This window comes from Bubalus kerabau, chromosome 11 (genome assembly GCF_029407905.1).
Source record: "Bubalus kerabau isolate K-KA32 ecotype Philippines breed swamp buffalo chromosome 11, PCC_UOA_SB_1v2, whole genome shotgun sequence".
Taxonomy (NCBI): domain Eukaryota; kingdom Metazoa; phylum Chordata; class Mammalia; order Artiodactyla; family Bovidae; genus Bubalus; species Bubalus kerabau.
Genome location: NC_073634.1, coordinates 8,969,344 through 8,990,067, shown reverse-complemented (window position 1 = coordinate 8,990,067; position 20,724 = coordinate 8,969,344). Strand labels below are relative to the sequence as shown.

The 20,724-nt window shown below is 48.2% G+C and overlaps 1 protein-coding gene across 1 annotated transcript in view; it reads right to left on the bottom strand.

Annotated features, from left to right (window-relative positions):
- The window catches only part of NPAS2 (neuronal PAS domain protein 2), a 249,044-nt gene that overhangs the window by 16,896 nt on the left and 211,424 nt on the right, over window positions 1-20,724 (bottom strand). Inside the window, exons 13-17 of the mRNA XM_055539452.1 lie at window positions 18,144-18,228; window positions 12,573-12,714; window positions 11,661-11,761; window positions 8,427-8,516; window positions 5,241-5,387 (exon numbers count right to left, since the gene is read on the bottom strand). Of these exons, the coding sequence (XP_055395427.1) occupies window positions 5,241-5,387; window positions 8,427-8,516; window positions 11,661-11,761; window positions 12,573-12,714; window positions 18,144-18,228 (565 nt within the window). The remainder of the gene's footprint in view (window positions 1-5,240; window positions 5,388-8,426; window positions 8,517-11,660; window positions 11,762-12,572; window positions 12,715-18,143; window positions 18,229-20,724) is intronic.

Genomic DNA, 20,724 nt, shown 5'->3' with positions numbered 1-20,724 from the left:
CCTGGTAGTTTTAGTGGCAAAGGTTTAAGAGAATTTGATCCAGTTCGTAAAGAGTGTTTAAAAGGTTATAAGAACCTTGGTCTACTTTGTTTATAAATTTGGTATATCCAATTTAAAACAATTCCTTAAGGACTTCCCTGTTGGCCCAGTGGTAAAGAATCTGCCTGCTAATGCAGAGGACACAGGTTCGATCCCTGGTCTGGGAAGATGCCACTTGCCTCATTGTGTAACTAAGCTCGTGAGCCTCAATTACTGAGGCTAAAAGCCACACCTACTGAAACCCATGTACCTACAGCCTGTGTTCCACAAGAGAAGCCCCCGCAATGAGGAGCCTGCACACCCCAACAAAGAGAAGCCCCCATTTGCCACAACTAGGGAAAGACTGCTTGAAGCAACAAAGCCCCCAGAAAAGCCAGAAATAATACAGAAATAAATTTTTTTTAAAGAGAATTCCTTAAGGGCCCAGAGAGATTTTACTTCTTAGGTTTATAAGTCCGCCTAGCCAAGAACACGAAATATCTGAAAGGTTAAGCTATATTAAATTTGTAAATTAATGGTTTTCATAATGAATGTTATTTACCATTTGTTAAATTTATAAATTAATTGAATGTGAACACAAGTAAAAGCACTGGTATTTTTGGCCACATCAGTAGATTTGTAAATAAAATGTAATCTGTGGATTGACTGTAAAGGTTTGAGAAAGAGAACTTTAGTAATTTCTATCATACTTTAAACTTAAGACCTGTGACTATCTCTTTTTTAAAAAAGTTCCTCTTGGGCATTAAAAACTGGTATTATCTGTATCGTGGGCTTCCCTGGTGGCCCAGACGGTAAAGAATCTGCCTGGAATGCAGGAGACCTGGGTTCAGTCCCTGGCTTGGGAAGATCCCCTGGAGGAGGGCATGGCAACCCACTCCAGTATTCTGGCCTGGAGAATCCCATGAACAGAGGAGCCTGGAGGGCTATAGTCCATGGGGTCACAACGAGTCGGACATGACTGAGCAACCAACACTTTCACTTCCATTATCTGTATCAGATTCTTGACAAGCAGTATCCCACTCCATTTTAGATCCTTAGCTCTGAGGGCTGAAAGACTCTCCCCCCTGATCGTCTGGAACTTTACCCCGAATTCCTGCATTCAGGGTGGCATAACCTCACACTCAGTATGGAACTGACATGCTGACACGTGCTGAGTGACAGAGCGGTTTTGGAATCACGCCAGGCAGGTGCTTAATCAGTTAGTTCCAGCATCTCCTCCATAGGGTGTGTCAAGCCCTGAGCAAGATGACCATCCAATGCCCTTCCAGCCATACCACCAGGCAGGTCTTCCCACTTTCCTTCCTGCCCCAACCCACCAGAAAAACCTGCAATTTTGACTGAAGGCTCTTTGTCACTTTAGAATTTAACAAGAATTTTCTGGGTCTCCATCCTCTCAGATCCAATACCCGAACGTTCAGAATTAGTGCTTTACACAACCTCAGCGAGCTGGCTTATTCATAGCACATGAGGTAATTTACATTTCAGCAAAAACCCAGTATTCAAACTAAATAACAAATATTTTTTCTGGTGGGATACAATTTACCTTCTGATTAGAGTTCAGACAAATGCAACCTTTATTTATGCTAGGCAGTATCATCTAGCTTAAATCCGACAGACTTTAGTTCAAATTCCAACCCCCCCACATACTACTGGTATGAACTTGGGCAATTTTCAAAAACTTCAAATTGACTGTTAGTGTCCTCATTAATAAAACAGTAACATTAACACTATATACCTCATAAAAGATTTAATGGGACTTATGCTGAGGCATAATCCTAGGTGCTCAATAAATGTTAGGGAATAACAATATTTAAAATAAAAAAGGAGTTCCTTTTGCTCCTTTGCCTCTTGAGGCATATAAAAACTATCTGAGGACCTCCTTGGTGGTCCAGTGAGTAAGAATCTGCCTGGCAATGCAGGGAATACAGGTTTGATCCCTGGTCAGGGAAGATCCCACACGCCATGGGGCAACTAAGCCCATGCACCACAGCTACTGAGCCCGGGCACCCGAGGGCCCATGCTCTGCAGCAGGAGCAGCCGCCACAGTGAGAAGCCTGTGCACTGCGACTGGAGAGTGGCCTGAGCACAGCAATGAACACACAGCTCAAAAAAAGAAAAGAAGAAAAACTTAGAAGTGAATGAATAGAATAAATAAATGAACAAACAAATAGATCAAGGTTTGCTCAAAGAAGGGAGTCTGTTTATGCTTGTATTAAGGCAGAGACTGCTGGGTCTGCTACTCTGTCCCATTGATGTATGTTCTCTGAGGGCAGAAACCTTATTCTGTTTATTCCTGTGTCCCCACAGTACCTAACCAATTGCCTGGAACATACTGGGTGTCTGCGAGTTGGATGAATGGATGGAAGAGTGGAGGGGTGGGTGGGTGGTGTGTGGATGGATGGGGGGACAGATGGTGGATGAACGGATAGATGTGTGGACAGAGGGATGGAAGGAAGGGTGGAAGGATGGACGGATAGAAAGATGGATGAAAGAACCAATCAGAGAACACATCTGCCATTGCCACAGGTGTTCTTTCTCGGCGTTGCCAGTAGAGGGCACGAGTGCTCTCAAAAATAAATTAAGAAGTGACCTCCCAAGGATGCAGGGGTGACAGCTTTTCAGCTGAACAGCTCTCTATGTAGCGCCCTTCATGATCCCATCTAGGTGCAAACACCACACCCTGAGAACGTCTCCCTCATAACCCAATATTTTCTGGAAAAAAAAATATACTTAGCAAGCATCTCAGGCCCACATAGTCTCAATGAAGCTCCAAGCCAATGGGATAGGTAGGAAAAAGTCCACTGAAGTTGGGAATAATGAACCTGGGGGGAGTGGGGAAGGGGTAGGATGTGCTACTGTGCATGTCCACGCCCCTGCTTTAGTGACAGTAAAGGAGAATTTCATGGCTTAAGAAGATGACTTCTTAACAGTACTCTGGAGTCAGTTTTATAGAAAGCCTGAGGAAATTTTTCCCTAATTCAAGTGGGCAAAGTCATCTGAGAAAAAAAAAAAAAACAAAAAAAACCTTTAATTTTCCACCAAACGAATCCTACTGCTCACATGTGGTTTTCATTGTTCTTATATGCTTAGCTTTACAAAGACTTATTATTACAGGACATTTCAGAAGTACAGAAAATAGATACTGTATAATGAAACCCCATATATCAACACTAGGCTTCAGCAATTATCCACCTTTTGCTCTTATTTAATCTATCCTCCCACATTTTTTGGGAGGATTGGAGTAATTTTTACTTACTTATCTTTTATGTTTGACTCACTTATTATTATTTTTTTAAACATCGCATTTTGGCTGAACATTTCGGAACGTATCTCTTTAAATCCTTAAACGTGTAAAAATACATGAAAAAAGACTCTTTGAGGGCTCGTTCTCTGGTTTGACTGTGGATTTCCAAGCTCATTGGAAAATTCCACTGCAGAGATAAGGTCAAGGGAAGAAACCAGCGGAATAACACGTGGAGCCCTGCTGCCCACGTCATAGCTCACAAAGATCAGGTGCTAGACCTTGGGGGTCAACAAAATGCACTGTCAGGAGGAAGAAAAATAATAATGCTTCATACCAGAGAGCAAAAGAGATAGCCTTGTATCTCTGTCACTTCAGAGTTCAGCTTTGAAAATAGAGAAGTCTGGGCTCTGAGGCGGATCTTCATCCACCCACCTTGCTTTTAGCAGTTTCTGGCTTAGTGCTCTCTTCCTGGTAATGTAAAAATTCCATTCAAGTCATTAGAGTCAGGAATTCTAGTCACAGGACCCTGGATTGATGAGGATCAAGATCAAGGCACTTTGATGACCCCTTGTGTCTTCACATAAATGCTGCAGTATTGTCCCTTGGCAACTCGGGGATGTCACTCAGGAGGTTGAGGGAGCATAGGGCTGTGGGGGGGGCGAAGTGTTATAGGCGGAGCACAGGGCTGTGGGCGGGGCGAAGGGTTATAGGCGGAGCACAGGGCTGTGGGCGGGCGAAAGGTTATAGGCGGAGCACAGGGCTGTGGGCGGGGCGAAGGGTTGTGGGCGTGGTGGCTGGTCCAGAGGCACCGAGCAGGTGCACCTCACTGGCTCCTCTGCCTTAGGGGACCGGAGGGGCCAGGCCGGGCAGAGAGGGCAGCCCCAGGTTTAGAGCATATGTAAAGCCCACCAGGAACATCTGTGGGGACCCAGGGAGGCAGGATGGCTGGCTCTAGGAGTCTCCAGGCTGCTCAGCACCTTTGTACTATCCTGTGTCCATCTCAGTTCAAGGTGTTCTTATGTCCACAGGAGAGGTTGCGTGGATGGTGGGGGTGTGGGGGGTGGAGTGGACGGCAGGGTCAGTACCCTAGCCATTCCCCTCAGGGGTCTCTTCTGCTTCCATCTGTTCCCCCCTAGGTGGGTGCCAAGGCTTACCTCACTCAGGGCAGACTCCAAGGTTGGCTACATTTACAATCAAAGGCTGGGCCCAAAGAATGTGCTTTGGAAGAAAAACAGTCCTGGGCTGATTTAAATGAAACTTGGTAAAAATAATTTAACCTTGAAAGAGATCCAATATATAAAGTTTTTCCCTCCATAAAGGAATCTCTCGATAGGATTCAAAGAAGTGACATCTGGGGCTGGGGTGGAGTGGGGTCCTATTAAAAGCAGCTGCTTTCAGAGGGCACCCCAATTGCCATGCTGCAATGGGGGTGGCCTGGGGGTGCCAGGGTGCTGACCTCCAGTCTCTGGCTCCCGGGGCAGGGGAGCAATGGGCACAGATTCATGTCTCCCTGCATTCATGCTTTGGATGAGAGCAAATAGCAGACCATCTCTTTGTCAGCAGCCTGGGGGGTGCTCGGAAAGCAGTTACACAGGTGTTGGGGAGTTTAAAACTCCATGGGAGAGAGGCTGGTGTCTGTGCAGGGTGACTAACCACCAGACACATGAAACAAAATGCAGGCGACACAGGAAATGTGTGTCCAACAGAGTGAGGGGTGAGTGAAAAGGCTGTAATGGGAATTTTACGTTTGGCCTGGAGCCAGGGACGGTGGAGGTGGGGTTCATTACTTGCAGTTCACTGGTAGAGGTTTCAGTTTGTCCAGGAGGCAGGGCACAGTAAGGCAGCCTAGTGAGCCTTGGAGGGAGTCCTGGCTGCCCTGAAAGGGTGGATTAGGATGCATCACACAGCGGTGGGGAGCAAGAGCCCAGGGGACTGCCGGCCCGGTAAGGGGCATCACCTGGACGTTGGAGTCCTGAACCAGGCAGAGCTGCTCCTGGATCTTGTGGAGTTCTTCCTGCTGCCACCGGATGTTGGCTTGCAGGATGCGTGTCCGCTGCTCCAGCTGGTCTTTGATGGTCTGGAACATGCTGAGCTGTGCTGAAAACTTGAAGGTGGGGTCAAGACACAGAACCCAGTGAGAGTGCTATTTCAGCCATGCAGACGGATATTGCTGTCGCTCTGAGTGGCCCGTGCACTTTCACTTTCAGCGCCTTCCCCTCCCTTTGCAGCACCCCTGAGCCACTGCCGCAACGAGTGACCCACTGCTGGGGAGCTTGCCCACGAGCAGGGCTTCTGGATAAGGGTGGGGGTGGCCCAGGGACTCCCCGTCAGCTTTTCTCAGGCCCATGGGGACCTGCAGATCTAATTCATTGCACTCTAATCTGGGAGGGCCAGCCTTGGGATTCATCTGGAATGTGAATATATACATACATATATGGGCTTCCCAGGTGGCACTAGTGGTAAAGAACCCGCCTGCCAATGCAGGAGACAAAAGAGACGCAGGTTCGATCCCTGGGTTGTGAAGATCCCCTGGACTAGGAAATGGCAACCTGTTCCAGTATTCTTGCCTGGAGAATTTCATGGACAGAGGAGCCTGGCAGGCTACAGTCCATAGGACTGCAAAGAGTTGGACACAACTGAAGCGACTTAGCATGAACGCACATTTAAGTGAATTGCTTTGTTGCATATCAGAAATTAACACATTGTAAATCAACTGCACTTCAGTAAAAAATATTGGTAAAAAAATCTGCTGCTAAACATTTGTTTAAAAATATCTGCTGTATACCAACGGTATCACAAAAATCTCACTCAGAAATCTCACTGATCAAAACACCAAGCTAGGATTTTGAAAAAGAATTCGATCGAGAAAGAAAAGTTCTATCAGGTATTCAGTTAAGATAACAGAAGACAAAAGCTCCTGTGCTGGGTTCCCTAAAGTCTGGAGACAGTGCAGGCTATGACACCATGTCCAGAGAGGATGCTCTGGACGGCCCCTTCGCTCCCAAGGGAAACAGAGGGGGCTGGAGGCAGTCATCGGTGAGGGCCCAGCATCAAATTTCATGAGTGTTAATTACTTCTAGTATTATTCTTATTTTCCTAAGGCATTCCAGGAACCCCCAAACATGAATCTCTTGTTATATTCTTTCTTTAAAGCTTATTTACTTTCAATTGGAGGATAATTGCTTTACAATGGTGTGTTGGTTTCTGCTGTACATCAGTATGAATCACCATAGGTACACACTTGTTCCCTCCTGTCCTGAACCTCCCTCCCACTGGCTACCCCATCCCTCCCCTCTAGTTTGTCACGGGCACCGGGTTGAGCTCCCTGCGTCACACAGCTAATTCCCACCGGCTGTCTAGTTTACATATGCTAGTGTGTATATTTCCAGCCTACGCTTTCAATTCGTCCCACTCTCTCATCCTGCTGTGTCCACAAGCCCATTCACTACGTCCGTGTCTCCACTGCATCCCTGCAAGCAGGTTTACTGTACCATTCTTCTAGATTCCATAGATATATGTTAACATGCAATATTTGCTTTTCTCTTTCTGGATTACTTCACTCTGTATAACAGTCTCCAGTCTTGTTATATTCTAGATCATGGCCTTTTTGATAAAGAGTTTTATTCCAACTTAGAGACACATTGGCAACCATGAAGCAAAACCATCACTTACCCAGATAGCCAATTTCCTAGAGTTTGGATTTTATTTTATATTTCCCCTTTTAGTGATAACATCAGTGAGGAGAAAGAGAAAACTGCAGAATCGCATTTTTCACATGAGTAGGCATGAGAAAAACTGTCTGACATGAAAGGACAACATTATGCAAGAACCTCTTAAAGAATACAGCTATTAAGTATAATACGCCTAAGAGACTAGGAACCGTTAGCGTTAATTAAAATGAGGTTCAATATACGAAAAATTAGAATTCCAAAAGGGCCTTCATCACACCATGACTTATTATAAAACAAAGACATTCTTTCCTATGGAAGACCCACAAGTTGAAAGAATTCTCATTTCAAGGGCCTGTGGATAAAAGAAGTTACTTCCTACCAAATGTGCCTTGGGAATTTGAAGAATAAAAAAATAATTCTTTTTTTTTCCTAATGAGGATGAATAGAGATCATATTAGTCAATTCTGGATGGGTTGGTTTTATATCCTTACTTAAGTCTAACTCTAGTAAGGGGCCCATGCTAGTGTGTGTCTTTCTTATTCCAGGAAAACAGACGAGGCCGCTGTTATGGGACAGGCATATGTTCTGAAAAGATATTCATCAGTGGTGCCAGACTGGCAGCAAGACAGACTCTACACTTTGGCAAGAGTATGGCCAGGGGCACCCTCCCTCTCTCCCCCAGGACCCCCTTGTGGCCAGGGAGGGGGCAAAATTCAATATCCCATCAAAGAATTGAAATCTGAGGTCTGACCAGTCAGCTCAACCGTTCTTGGAGTTCCAAAGGCAGAATATATATATATATATATATATATATAAATAATTTTTTTTTTTTTACTGGTTCTGTAAAAACACACACTGCATGGTGGCTTCTCTGTTCATATGAGCATCTCTCCCTTCAACTCTGAGTTCAAAAGCGAGGGCCCTGTTACAAGCATCCTTGCCTCCTTCACACTCACTCCCTGACTGACCCAAATAGTAACTCTTTGACTGTTGTTGAAACAAAGCAGGAATTACTCTGCAAAGCCCTGGTCCTTTATTTTTTTTTTAAATGTGGTATTTATAGTACTAGACTCAGAGCTTTTAAATCCTTGTAGAGTCTTCCTATGACATTTGTCCTAACTCAGACCTTCTCTAAAATATTGTGGCCAATCAGGAGTCGTGAAAAATGAGAGGAACACAGAAAAGTGGCTGAGAGATGAAGCAAGATTGTTGACAGGATTGGGAGAGAGATGCGGGGGAGATCAATGGGAGGACGGATGGAGATGAGGACAGTGGGGAGAGGGCAGGGGAAGGGGAAGGTCCACAACTCAACATGCCCCGCCTGCACGTGGGGAGGAAGAGTCTCATGCTGGGGGCCTTGGTCTGGAGCCTGTGCATCGGCACCAGTGTACCCACACCCTCCGGTGGATTTCAGCATCCTGTCTCAAGGAAGTGCCTCCCTGGGTCTCCCTTGCCCTGAGTCCCAGACTCACCTGTGACATGGGGGCAGGTGGGCTCTGCAAGATGGTCTGAGGCAGGAGCTGCTGTGTGAGGTCACAGGACGCCGGGGCTGGCAGGGGGGCCTGGGGGAGAGAGGGAGGGTGGCTTTGATACATATAAGCTTCTGGGCTATTACAGAAGGGATGGGGCGCCGTCTCTCAGCCAGCTGGGCTCTCTGGCTTCAAGGAGGCCCTTCTGCCCTGGAGTGGATCGCTCACTTCTGGCAGGTATATGTTCCCCTGAAAAGGTGGGGTCACAGGCTATTACCCTTGCAGGGAATGGAGTCAGAGCTGACACACAGCTGGTGACGGGTGGGGGGTCTTGGGACCACTCAGGCCCGACGTTCCCACCATGGTGCACTCTGCAGAATCACTACCACCAGTCGGAGCTGGGCATTGCCACCCCACCCCACCTTCCTTCCTGTTCGAGGCTCCATTCTTGGTGGATTTGGCTGGTCTTTCCCTAAATTGATACTTTCTCAGCGGTGTTGTCCAGCAGAAAGGTCGCGAACTCACACCCAGTGTTGGCTCTGCGTGGCCTTTCCGCTCAGCACTCACACTAGCGGGGATGGACGCAGCAGCACGCTTTCCATCACTGCCTTGCCAGGCAGTGTCTGTGGCTGCAGTTTCACGGGACACTGCTGGAATCTGGTGGAGAGAGCCCTGCAAGGTCAGCTGAATCCCACACCTTGTGGGCAGGGGGCCATTGCAGGGGGGACTAGAATTGTGGGGGGAACGATGTGTAGAAATGAGAAACGCAACCCTCAGCTTCATGAAGCTCTTGAGAATTTTTAAAAGTAAAAAAGATTCTTCTGAAGTTATTCCATCATTGCCCCAGGCCCTGGGGACTATGAAAAGCAGGTGCAGTGGCAAGCTGTCCCCAGGATAGCACTGGGGCAGAGCAGCAGGAGGCCTTGTTTTAAATGAGAGTCCTAGGGGCTGCTTCCGATTCTCCCAATTGTGTTCCATTGCTCAACTGGGTGGAGGAACCCTGCTAACCTCAGCTGTTAGAAGGGCAATTTGGTACAGTGGCGAGAAAGCCAGGCTTGGAACTGGATGACCTGAGTCCAAATAGCTCTTCTGTCCACCTCTCTGGGTTTCAGCTTCCTTGTCTGTTACTATTTCTAGCTGTGGCCCATTTATAGAGTCTGCCACCACCTGGTACTCTTGCCAGGTACCTTTGATGTATTAACTCACTCAATTCTCAAGCTAGAAGGTATTACAATTATTCCCAAACCTAGACACAGGCTAGTTAACTTACTGAGAGTCACACAGCTACTAAGTGGATGAACTGAGTGATATTTGAAGCAGGTGGCATGAGTCCAAGCCTTTTCGCTTCACTATGCATACTATATTTTCAGTATTCCTGAACAAGTGGGAAATTTGAGGAGCACTTCAGAAGAAAGGTTTGTTGTTTAGTTGCTAAGTTGTTTCTTTTTTGTGATCCCATGGACTGTAGTCAGCCAGGCTCCTCTGTCCATGGGATTTAACAGGCAAGAACCCCGGAGTGGGTAGCCATTCCCTCTTTCAGGCGATCTTCCCAGTCCGGGGATTGAACCTGTGTCTCCTGCATTGGCAGGTGGGTTCTTTACCACTGACCACCTGGAAAGCCCATGAAGAAAGGTTTAGAGGTATTCGAGAAAAGAGGTGGTCTCTAAGGACCAGGAGCTCAGAGGGTAGAGTCTCACGTTTTTTGGCCCCTTATACATGCTCAGTTGCTCAGTTGTGTCTGACTCTTTGTGACTCCATGGGCTGTAGCCTGCCAGGCTCCTTTGTCCATGGGATTTCCCAGGCAAGAATACTGGAGTGGGTCGCTATGCCCTCTTCCAGGGGATCTTCCCAACCCAGGGATTGAACTCGGGCCTCCTGTGACTCCTGCATTGCAGGGGGATTCTTTACTGCTGAGCCACCGGGAAAGCCCAGTGACTTCACTCCCATCTCCAAAATGTCAGCCAGGGATGGGAAGAAGGAACTTGGCAACTATCTGAACATGGCCGCTAAATTTGGGGACGCTTCCCCCATCCAGAGCAAGGTCTGTGTCCCACTCCACGGGTGAGCTTGTGGCTGCTCTGACCGAGAGGGATGGTGCAGGTAATGTACTGGGACTTGAAGTGGGGGGCACGGAAAGCCATATGGCTTGTGTTTGGCTCTCGTGGGAGGTCCCTCTCCAGAGTCTTCCTCTTGGAACCAGGAGCCTTGCTGGGAGGATGGCATGGAGATGTCCATGCAGGTCAACAGAAGATGCCCTCTGCTGAGCCCACCTTCAGCCGGGGATGCACCTCCCAGCCCTGAATGGGGAGACCTCCAGCACCAGGCAGCAGAGAGGAGTCACCCCCATTGTGCCCTTTCTGAATTACTGATGCAGAATCCGTGAACATGGAAAGTCCTGGTAGCTTTACGCCACTGAGTTTGGTGCGGGTGGCAGCTTGTGCTGGGTCACCGGAGTATGGCAGGCACACAGTGACCCCGCATCCAGCCAGTGTGTTTTCTAGGAGGCCGCGTTCCCTGACGTCCTGGAGGAGTTGATGTTGTTTAGTCACTCAGTCATGTCTGAGTCTTTGGGACTCCCGGACTGCAGCACACCTGGCTTCCCTGTCCTTCACCATCTCCGGGAGTTTGCTCAAACTCACGTCCATTGAGTCGGTGATGCCATCCAACCATCTCATCCTCTGTCATCACTTCTCCTCCTGCCCTCAATCTTTCCCAGCATCAGGGTCTTTTCCAATGAGTCCTGGAGAGGCCTGGCATATATGAAGGATACTGCCTGATTCTGGGTTGACCAATAAGTTCATTTGGCTTTTGCATAAGATGGAATGGAAAAACCCAAACAAACTTTTTGGCCAACCCAATATATGCCAAGGGACATTTTTGTTGACATCAAGCTTCTCAGACATTTTCACTGGGAATGGGGGTCCAAAATGGGAGGGTCCTGACCATGTACCCCCAGAGGCTCTGTGAGACCCCCAGAGACCCCCCCAGGTTTGAAGTTTCAAGCTTTAAAATGCCTTTGGATTTTGCACGCTGTGGATATACATCCATGTTAATTTTGGGATCAGTGTTTCAAATTAGTTGCCAATTAAGCTACTTAGCTTCCCACCCCCGCCCGCCACCCACAATCTCTAAGTACAGCGTGTTCTCTAGGAAGATGCTGCTGCAGTCCCGTGGCCTGGCAGGCCCTTGCAGTGCTGTAGCGCAGTCTAGGGGGAAAGTTTGGGGTCACACACATACCGGCATTGTGGCTGCCTGGCCGAGTCCTGGCACTGGGAGCTCTTGGGCCGATCTGGGTAAAGCCGGGGTGCTGGCCTCTGCCCTCAGCTTGCTTGGAGTAGCTGCAAGAAAACACGGCCCCTTGCAGACTTGCACACACTTAACAGCTCCCTTATCAAAAGAGGGAGAGAGAACTTCCCTGGTGGTCCAGTGGTTAAGAATCCACCTGCCAAGGCAGGGGACACGAGTTCCATCCCTGGTCTGGGATGATTCCACATGCTGCGGGGCAGCTATACCCATGCGCCACAGCCTCTGGGCTCACGTGCTCCAGCTACTGAAGCCCGCGAGCCCTAGAGCCCATGCTCTGCAACAAGAGAGACCACCACAGTGAGAAGCCCGCGTACCGCACCTGGAGAGGAGTTTCCGCTGGCCGCAGCTAGAGAAAGCCTGCACACAGCAGTGAAGACCCAGCACAGCCACAAATAAGTAAATAGATAAAAATTTTAAAAAGAGGGGGAGGGTGACCACAGTGTGCATGAAACATGGGCCTGTTTGGAATCTGATGAAGGGGCTCCAAGAGGCCCAGAAGTTCTGCCAGCTTCCAGCCTCGCCTGGGGTGCAGGGGGAGGACAGCAGAGCACCCACAAGCTTTAGGTGCACCACGTGGTTCAGCCGCCTGCCTGATCACGCAGCTCACTGGGTCCGCATGACACCTGCTGAATGTCGGCTTCGTGGGGCAGCGGAGGAACCGGAGCATGGAGCGGGGTGGGGCAGGGCGCGGGGAGGAAGCTAGAGGGAAAGAAGCAAGGAGTGGGGACCAGATGGCGACTTTAGCTTCATGCCACGGACTGCCCAGCTTCTCCTTGAATGTGGGGTCCCTCGTGGGACTCTGTATACTCCCAACCGCCCTGCCCTCTGCGGAGTCACACTTACAGGTGGGCTCTGACATGGCTGTGCACGAGGATTTGTGGGAACTTCTTGAGGAGGCCGATGGTGAGTGACTGGTGTTAAGGCCTGAGGTGCCCATGTCAAGTGCATTAAAGTGCTGCTGAGGTTCCAGGCTGGAGCCCTTCTCCTGAAACACACACACACACAGAGTCCATGTTTCAGCATCAAGACTATGGCAATGAACTATGTTACTTTAGTTGTCCTCCAAATATGTAGGAAAGCTTGAGGGGTACTGAGAGAAATACTATAACTGCTTGGAGAGAGTTCCAGACACATTCAGGTGGACTGTTTATACAAATATATAATCTAGCATCTTTGAGGGCCTGGTAGCTTCCCTGGTGGCTCATATGGTAAAGAATCTGCCTGCAATGCGGAAAATCTGGGTTCAAACCCTGGGTTGGGAAGATCCCCTGGAAGAGGGCATGGCAACCCACTCCAATATTCTTGCCTGGAGAATACCATGGACAGAGGAGTCTGGTGGGCTACAGTCCATGGGGTTGCGAAGAGTAGGACATGACTGAGCAACTGAGTTTCAGGGTTTTTTTCAGCCTGTAAGCAGTATTTATTACACTTTCTTGGCTTCTATTTTGATATTTTAGATTTTCATAATTGACTTGGCATTTTGTTTTTCCTTAAAATTGTCACCTTATGCCCAGAATCCTGGCTTTCCCAGAAGCGGGGTGGAGAGGCAGATTCTAGAAATAAGGTTACTGGTGGGACTGGGTTATTCATACTCCAATGAGGGACTTCCCTGGTGATCCAGTTAGGACTTCACCCTCCAATGCAATGCAGGGATGCAGGTTCAATCCCTGCTCACACGCCTCACGAGCTAAAATACCACATGCCTCCCAGTCAAAAAACCAAAACATAAAACAGAAACAAGACTGTAACAAATTCAATCAATACTGTAACAAATTCAATAAAGACTTCAAAAATGATCCACATTAAAAAAAATCTAAAAAACGAAAAATACTCTGGGACTTCCCTGGTGGTTCAGTGGTTGAGAATCCGCTTTCCAATGCAAGGGACGTGGGTTCCATCCCTGGTTGGAGAATTAAGATCCCATATACTTTGGGGCAACTAAGTCTGTGCACCCCAACTAGAGAGAGAAGCCTGAGCTCTGCAACTAGAGAAGCCTGCAATAAAGGTCCCACAACGAAGGTACTACAACCAAGACCTGATGCAGCCAAATAAACAAATATTTTAAAAATAAAAAATAAATACTCCAATCAGACAAATGCCTTTGGACCGTTCTGGACACCATCTCCCCACTGCTCTTCCTCTGCAGCCTCAAGGCACCCAAGGCCAAGGAGCAAAGGTCTCCAATTCTTGATCCCTGGATCCTAACTGTTGCTGGGCCCTAAGGGTGCCTCTGCCTCAAGAGCATGGCATGAAGCGAAAGCAGTTGTGACTTTCCAACCCTGAGGAACCACCTTTCCGTCCTGCATTGGCTCAGGTGTCACGCATGCATGTGTGCTAAGTCGTTTCAGTCGTGTTCGACTCTTTGCAACCCCATGGACTATAGCCCGCCAGGCGCCTCTGTCTGTGGGATTCTCCAGGAGCCCACTGGAGAGGGTTGCCCTGCCCTCCTCCAGGGGATCGTCCCAACCCAGGGATCAAACCCACACCTCCTGCACTGGCAGGTGGGCTCTTTACCACAGTGCCACCTGGGCCATAAGCCTAAGAAGATGACTCTAGTGATTTTTAAGCTAAAGAAGAAACATAATGATTATTCTCCTCAGCCAGGCTCCTTCCTATTCTCAGAAGGATGGTGGGATTCCTGGGCTGCCTGGACAGGCTGGTGTCCCTGGTCTCAGGTCTTAAATCCCTGTGTCTAAGTCTACATGACAGTTCTGTCCTTTGTGTTGGGCCTCCAGTGAGGGTGGGCCCTGAGTGTGCCCAGACAGGCCTGAAATGATTGCTACCAGCCATAAAGGCCTTTGTGCAAAAGAGAATCGCAGGGTGTGTCTGGGTTTGCCGGGTTCACTGTATATTTTCAGACCCTACTGCTTGGTCACAGCGTGCGTGCAAGCTAAGTTGCTTCAGTTGTGTCTGACTCTTCGTGACCCAATAGACTGTAGCCCACCAGGCTCCTCTGTCCATGGGATTCTCCAGGCAAGAAGTTGTTGTTCAGTCACCCAGTCGTGTCCAACTCTTTGTGACCCCACTGACTACACACACCAGGCTTCCCTGACCCTCACCATCTCCTGGGGTTTTCCCAAGTTCATGTCCATTGCATCAGGGATGCCATCCAGCCATTGCATCCTCTGACACCCTCTTCTCCTTCTGCCCTCAATCCTTACTAGCATCAGGGTCTTTCCCAGTGAGTCAGTTCTTTGCATCAGGTGACCAAAATACTGGAGTTTCAGCTTCAGCATCAGGTCTTCCAATGATTATTCAGGGTTGATTTCCTCTAAGATTGACTGATTTGATCTCTTGCCATCAAAGGGACTCTCAAGAGCCCTCTCCAGCCTCACAGTTCGAAGGTATCAATTCTTTGGTGCTCTGCCTTCGTTACAGTCCAGCTTTCACAACCTATGTAACTGGGTCTTACATGACCAAACAAGAAGAGTGCTCCCCAAATCACACCTTTCAGAGTGGGGTCCCAGGTGGATTGTGTGTGCCTGGTCAGCAGACAAGTAAATGCAGGAAGTGAGAGGAAGAGCTGAGAAACTTTTCTAGCCATCTGCTGTACATCACAGAGATTTCCCTGCATGTTATAGAGCATCCGTTAGTGACAGATTTGAAATTAAAAATCCAAATGGTCTATTAGCACTGAGAGTTTGAAAAGCAGGGTCCTGGAGCTGTGACTTTAAAAGGGACTTCTGAATCTGACAGCCTGAGATTGTATTTGTGTGTTTGTTGTTCAGTTGCTCAGTCACATCCAACTCTTTGTGACCCTGCAGACAGCAGCATGCCAGGCTTCCCTGTCCTTCACCATCTTTTGGAGTTTGCTCCAACTCGTGTCCATTGAGTTGATGATACCATCCAACAATCTCATCTTCTGCTGATCTCTTCTCCTCCTGCCTTCAATCTTTCCCAGCAGCAGGGTCTTTTCCAATGAATTAGCTCTTCGCATCAGGTGGCCAAAGCATCGGAGCTTCAGCATCAGTCCTTCCAATGAATATTCAGGGTTCATTTCCTTTAGGATTGACTGGTTTGATTTCCTTGCTGTCCAAGGGGCTCTCAAGAGTCTTCTGTGTGTTTATACATAAGTGCATGTTGATGAGAAGTTTCATTGAGCTCTAATGTTCCCCAAAGGTCAGAAACCTCAATAATGAGTTTCTGGCTGGACGACACACTATGCCTGATCTTTGGCTGTGATGTATGGTGTGTCGAACACCTGCCTGTGAACAGCTTAATTCCAGCCTTGGACGTGACATATGATGCATTCATGTGACTGAGCTGGGTAATAAACACGTCCATGAACAATGACAGGTGTTGTACCATGGTGCTGGCGAGGAATCACCACACAGCGCAGCAGCACTTTGCCTGCCAGTGGGAGCGGCTCAGCGAAGATGCAAATGCATTCTGGTCTCTAAATGGGGTCTCTTCCTCTTCCTAACTCAGTTCTTAATGGACCAGAGATGCGTCTATGGTCCACTGACTGCAGTAAAGTGAGTATCACAATAAAGCAAATCACATTAATTTTTTTTGTTTCCCAGTGCATAGAAAAGATAAACTGACCACCGCTGTAGTGTCGATTTCTAGCCAGAGACTCTAGATTCTAGGTCACGGGCTGGTTGGAACTTGAACTGTGTTTCATCAATTCTAAGATGAACTTCCCTCCCACGTTTTGACATAAAATGAAACTGGGATATGTCCTTCAACTCACAATAAGAAATCCTGACTTCACAGATGGGCAGCTTTCTCTCTTTCCTAGTGGAGACAGAGATAGATCTTACAATCAATGGCTTCTTAGCTTTGATGAAATACAACATTCCCTTTCTTGCTTTCTCTCTTTTTTCCTCCCAATATATGTGTCTGCTTGATGAATGACCTTTGAGAAACAGGGTTCTGGTCTGCTTATGAGTTTCTGTCGAGTTGTCGGTGACGAGGGCTGCCTGGCCAGAGGGTGCCAGGGACTCAGGCTGGAGAGGAAAGAGGTCTGGGCTTTGTGAAGAGAAACACCTCTCCATTCCTCTCAGGACTCCCTGATGACAAGGTGGCTCCAACAAGAACGTCAGCTCAGACCCCCAGACACAGAAGCGGCAAGTACACCCTGCCAGCAATACCATAGAGGGAATGTGAGGGACAATGAGCTTGTGGGGTGCTCTTTTTGAGGGCAGGTACAGCACTTAGGCTAAGGGGAGGACAGGATGCACAGACTGTGCCCCAGCTCGATGGGATGATGGAATAACCCCCCGCTTTTCATCTGTGGGAGAGATGCAAAGTGGACTTACCTACAGGCAGACATTGTTTTATTGTGTTTCCCTTTATCACACTTTTTGGAGAGTGTGATTTTTTACAAATTGAAGGTTTAGGTCAATCCTGTCTTGTTAGATGCTGCTTACCATTTTTTAGCCATAACGTTTTTTTAAATTAAGGTATGCCATTAAAAAAAAAAAAAAAAACAATTGGGCTTCCCTGGTGGCTCAGACAGTAAAGAATCTGCCTGCAATGCAGGAGACCTGGGTTCGATCCCTGGGTTGGGATGATCCCCTGGAGGAGGCATGGCAACCCACTCCAGTATTCTTGCCTAGAGAATTCCATGGACAGAGGAGCCTGGTAGGCTACAGTCCATGGGTTCGCAGAGTCAGACATGACTGAGGAACTAACACTTTCACTTGCACGCTTGACAGACTACAGAATAGGGTCAACATATCTTTTATATCCACTGCTGCTGCTGCTAAGTCGCTTCAGTCGTGTCCGACTCTGTGTGACCCCATAGATGGCAGCCCACCAGGCTCCTCTGTCCCTGGAATTCTCCAGGCAAGAATACTGGAGTGGGGTGCCATTTCCTTCTCCAATGCATGAAAGTGGAAAGTGAAAGTGAAGTCGCTCAGTCGTGTCCGACTCTTAGCGACCCCATGGACTGCAGCCTACCAGGCTCCTCCATCCATGGGATTTTCCAGGGAAGAGTACTGGAGTGGGGTGCCATTATATCCACTAGGAAACCAAAAAAAAGTAATGTGATTTGCTTTGTGGCGATATTCACTTTACTGTGGTGGTGTGGAACCTGCAGTATCTCCGAGGTTTGCCTGCACAGTCGTTCTTTTAAGGCTGGAAGGTCACCAAACCCTGCTTTGAGTTGAGAGGCTGTTTTCTCGCACAGCTCTGTGAGTTCCCAGTCTCCGTGACCTCAGACATGTTATCTGCATCCACAGTACACTCCGTCTCACCTGAAGGACACTGACAGTGCCCACCTCGCAGGAACCTCAATGAGGGGCAAGTAAGCAAATACCCCCCAAATTACATTGAACAGTACTGGGAACATAGCAAGAGCTCAACAAACATGACCTGCTGCTTCAGGTATTACTATTTTTATGATCACAACTCATGAAAGATTCTACTCAGCCAAACTTTGCCTTCCTCCTGTGCTGGGGATCGGATTACCTTCAGTGCCGAAGGGTGGACGGTCTCCAGCAGCGGGTCCTCCAGCGCCAATTCCTGCCTCCTCTCCACCCGGACCTCGGCGTAACTGCTCAGGAAATCAAGAGACCACAGCTGGAGGGGGGACCTCCTGGGATGACACCAGCAAAAAGGGCTGTGTGACACCCTCTCCCAGGGCAGCCACTAGCAAGGCTGGCCCAGTTACTTGTTTGGGAATGGGTTTCTTTCTGGGCCTACATTCCACAGGAGTCACTTCTACTGTGACATTCAGAGTGACTTCCTTTCTGGGACTTCCCTGGTGATCCAGGGGCTGGGACTCTGCACTTCCACTTCAGGGGGCCTGGGTTTGATTCCCCGGTCAGGGAACTTCCCTGGTGGCTCAGATGGTAAAGCATCCGCCTACAATGTGGGAGACCCGGGTTCAATCCCTGGGATGGGAGGATCTCCTGGAGAAGGCAATGGCAACCCACTCCAGTACTCTTGCCTGGAAAATCCCATGGATGGATAAGCCTGGTAGGCTACAGTCCATGGGGTCGCAAAGAGTTCGACATGACTAAGCGACTTCACTTCAGGGAACTAAGGAGCTTCCCCGGTGGCTCAGATGGTAGAGAATCTGCCTGCAATGTGGGAGACATGAGTTCGATCCGTGGGTTGGGAAGATCCCCTGGAGAAGGGAATGAACCCCACAAGCTGTGGGGCACGGCCAAAGAAAAAAATAATCATAAAAAACCTTTTAAACACATAAAAAAGAACATTTTCCTTTCCAGGATGTTGTTGCCTACACTTTCTTTTGTTGTTGTTGTTCTTTTCTCTTTTTACTGATCTTGACCCATCCTACCCAGAAACCCCCACACACAATTGTCTTTAGAAACCTATTTTCATTAATACGATGAGCCTCAGCCTTCAAATGATTAGAAGACTTACTGGAGACCTACTCAGTTTGGACTATGCACAGGAGGAAGTGATATATAAATTTTTTTTTTTTTTTAGTAATTACAGACTACAATTACAGACTATAAAACTTCCAGAAGTTTTCTTTCGACCAAACCTAGAACTAGCCAGACCCAGATGGCCAATTAGTCTACGGACCCACTCTTTGAATGGTATGGGGAAATAACTCAGAGTGGTGACAGCCGAGTGACCCCGCGGTGGCTTTTGCACTGCCCATAGAGCTGTGGGCTGGGTATTGGGCCCAGGGAGCAGTGGTGGCTCCTGGGCCTCGGGGACACCTGTGACTTCATTCTCTGCTGGTTGCTCCCTACTTTATCTGAGAATCTCATTCTGGGATCTGAGAAGAGGGACCGGAAATCAGACTCTGAGGAGCAAGGTGTTGACGATGTTCAGTCTTACCTGGGGACAAAAGGACCCCCTGGCAAAGGGCCAGACAGTTGTGGGGGGTGGGCGGGGGGTGGAGGCTGGACATGGAATCAGAAAACACTGGCTGCTGACATGCCCAGGGGTGGGCTGGGAAGTCAGGGTCAGGTCCCTGGGGGTGGGTGTGTACGTGATGATCAGGGTCACTGGCCTAGAATTACCTGCATTTCTTATCCTTCCTCTTTCCTCACTTACTAAAGAGGAGGGATTTACATGTGTGTGAGTGTGTGTGTGAGTGTGTGTGTGTACTGGCTTGGCCAAAAAGCTTGTTCAGGTTTTCTAGAGATCTTATGGAAAAAACAAATTGAATGTTTTGCCTGATCGAATACATAAGTAAGTGTATATGGATAGTATCTATCCATCCATCTATTATCTATCAATCAACCAGTCATCTATCGTCTATCAATCAACTATCTATCTATTCATCTATCTATCATCTATTGCTCTATCCATTTACCTAACTACCCATTATCGGCTGACAATCATCCATTTCTTATGTACATGTACGTAACAATAGGTATGCATATGTATATCTCGATCTATCATATATCTGTTATCTATCATCTATCTGTTCTGTATTGATACCTATATATAATGTGATCCTTCTAACCTTTCTTTCGTTGCTCTCCTCAAAAGCTCTCCTCTAGACCAGCTTAAAACTAATTTATGTTCTTAAAATTTTTGTACTTGGGGGAAAAAACCCAAACAGCATTTCCCCTTTACCTTTGGGAACTGTGACCCTACACAGGCAGTGTCTAGGAAACACTGGATCTGCTTCCTCCCTTGGAAGCCCTGCCACCCACATGGGGCTGGGGCAAGTAACTTCTCCCTGAGGTCAGGGAACCACCAGGAACCCTCTGGCTCTTGTACCATCTTGCCTCGGTTGCCATCAGTAGTTTTTGAGGCATTCAAAAACGGGGGAGGGGTGGCAGGAGGGACTATGTCTCTGAGTTATTCAGAGGCAAAATTTTAATTTTCTTTTCCTACCAAGGAAGGCTGGGGGCCGGATGGAGATGAGGGAAAATATGTAAGTAGGTCACTGAAGCAGTAATTTACGGAGGAACATCCTGGCTGCCTGGAAGAGCTCAGATAGGCTGTCAGAGGGGCCTGGCGGGGCCCTGGGAGGAAGTCTCAGCCCCGGGAGGCCAGGGCTGGGTGTGGGCTCGGAAGAAGCTGGCTTCTGGGGATTAGTCTGCTCACTGCGAGCAGA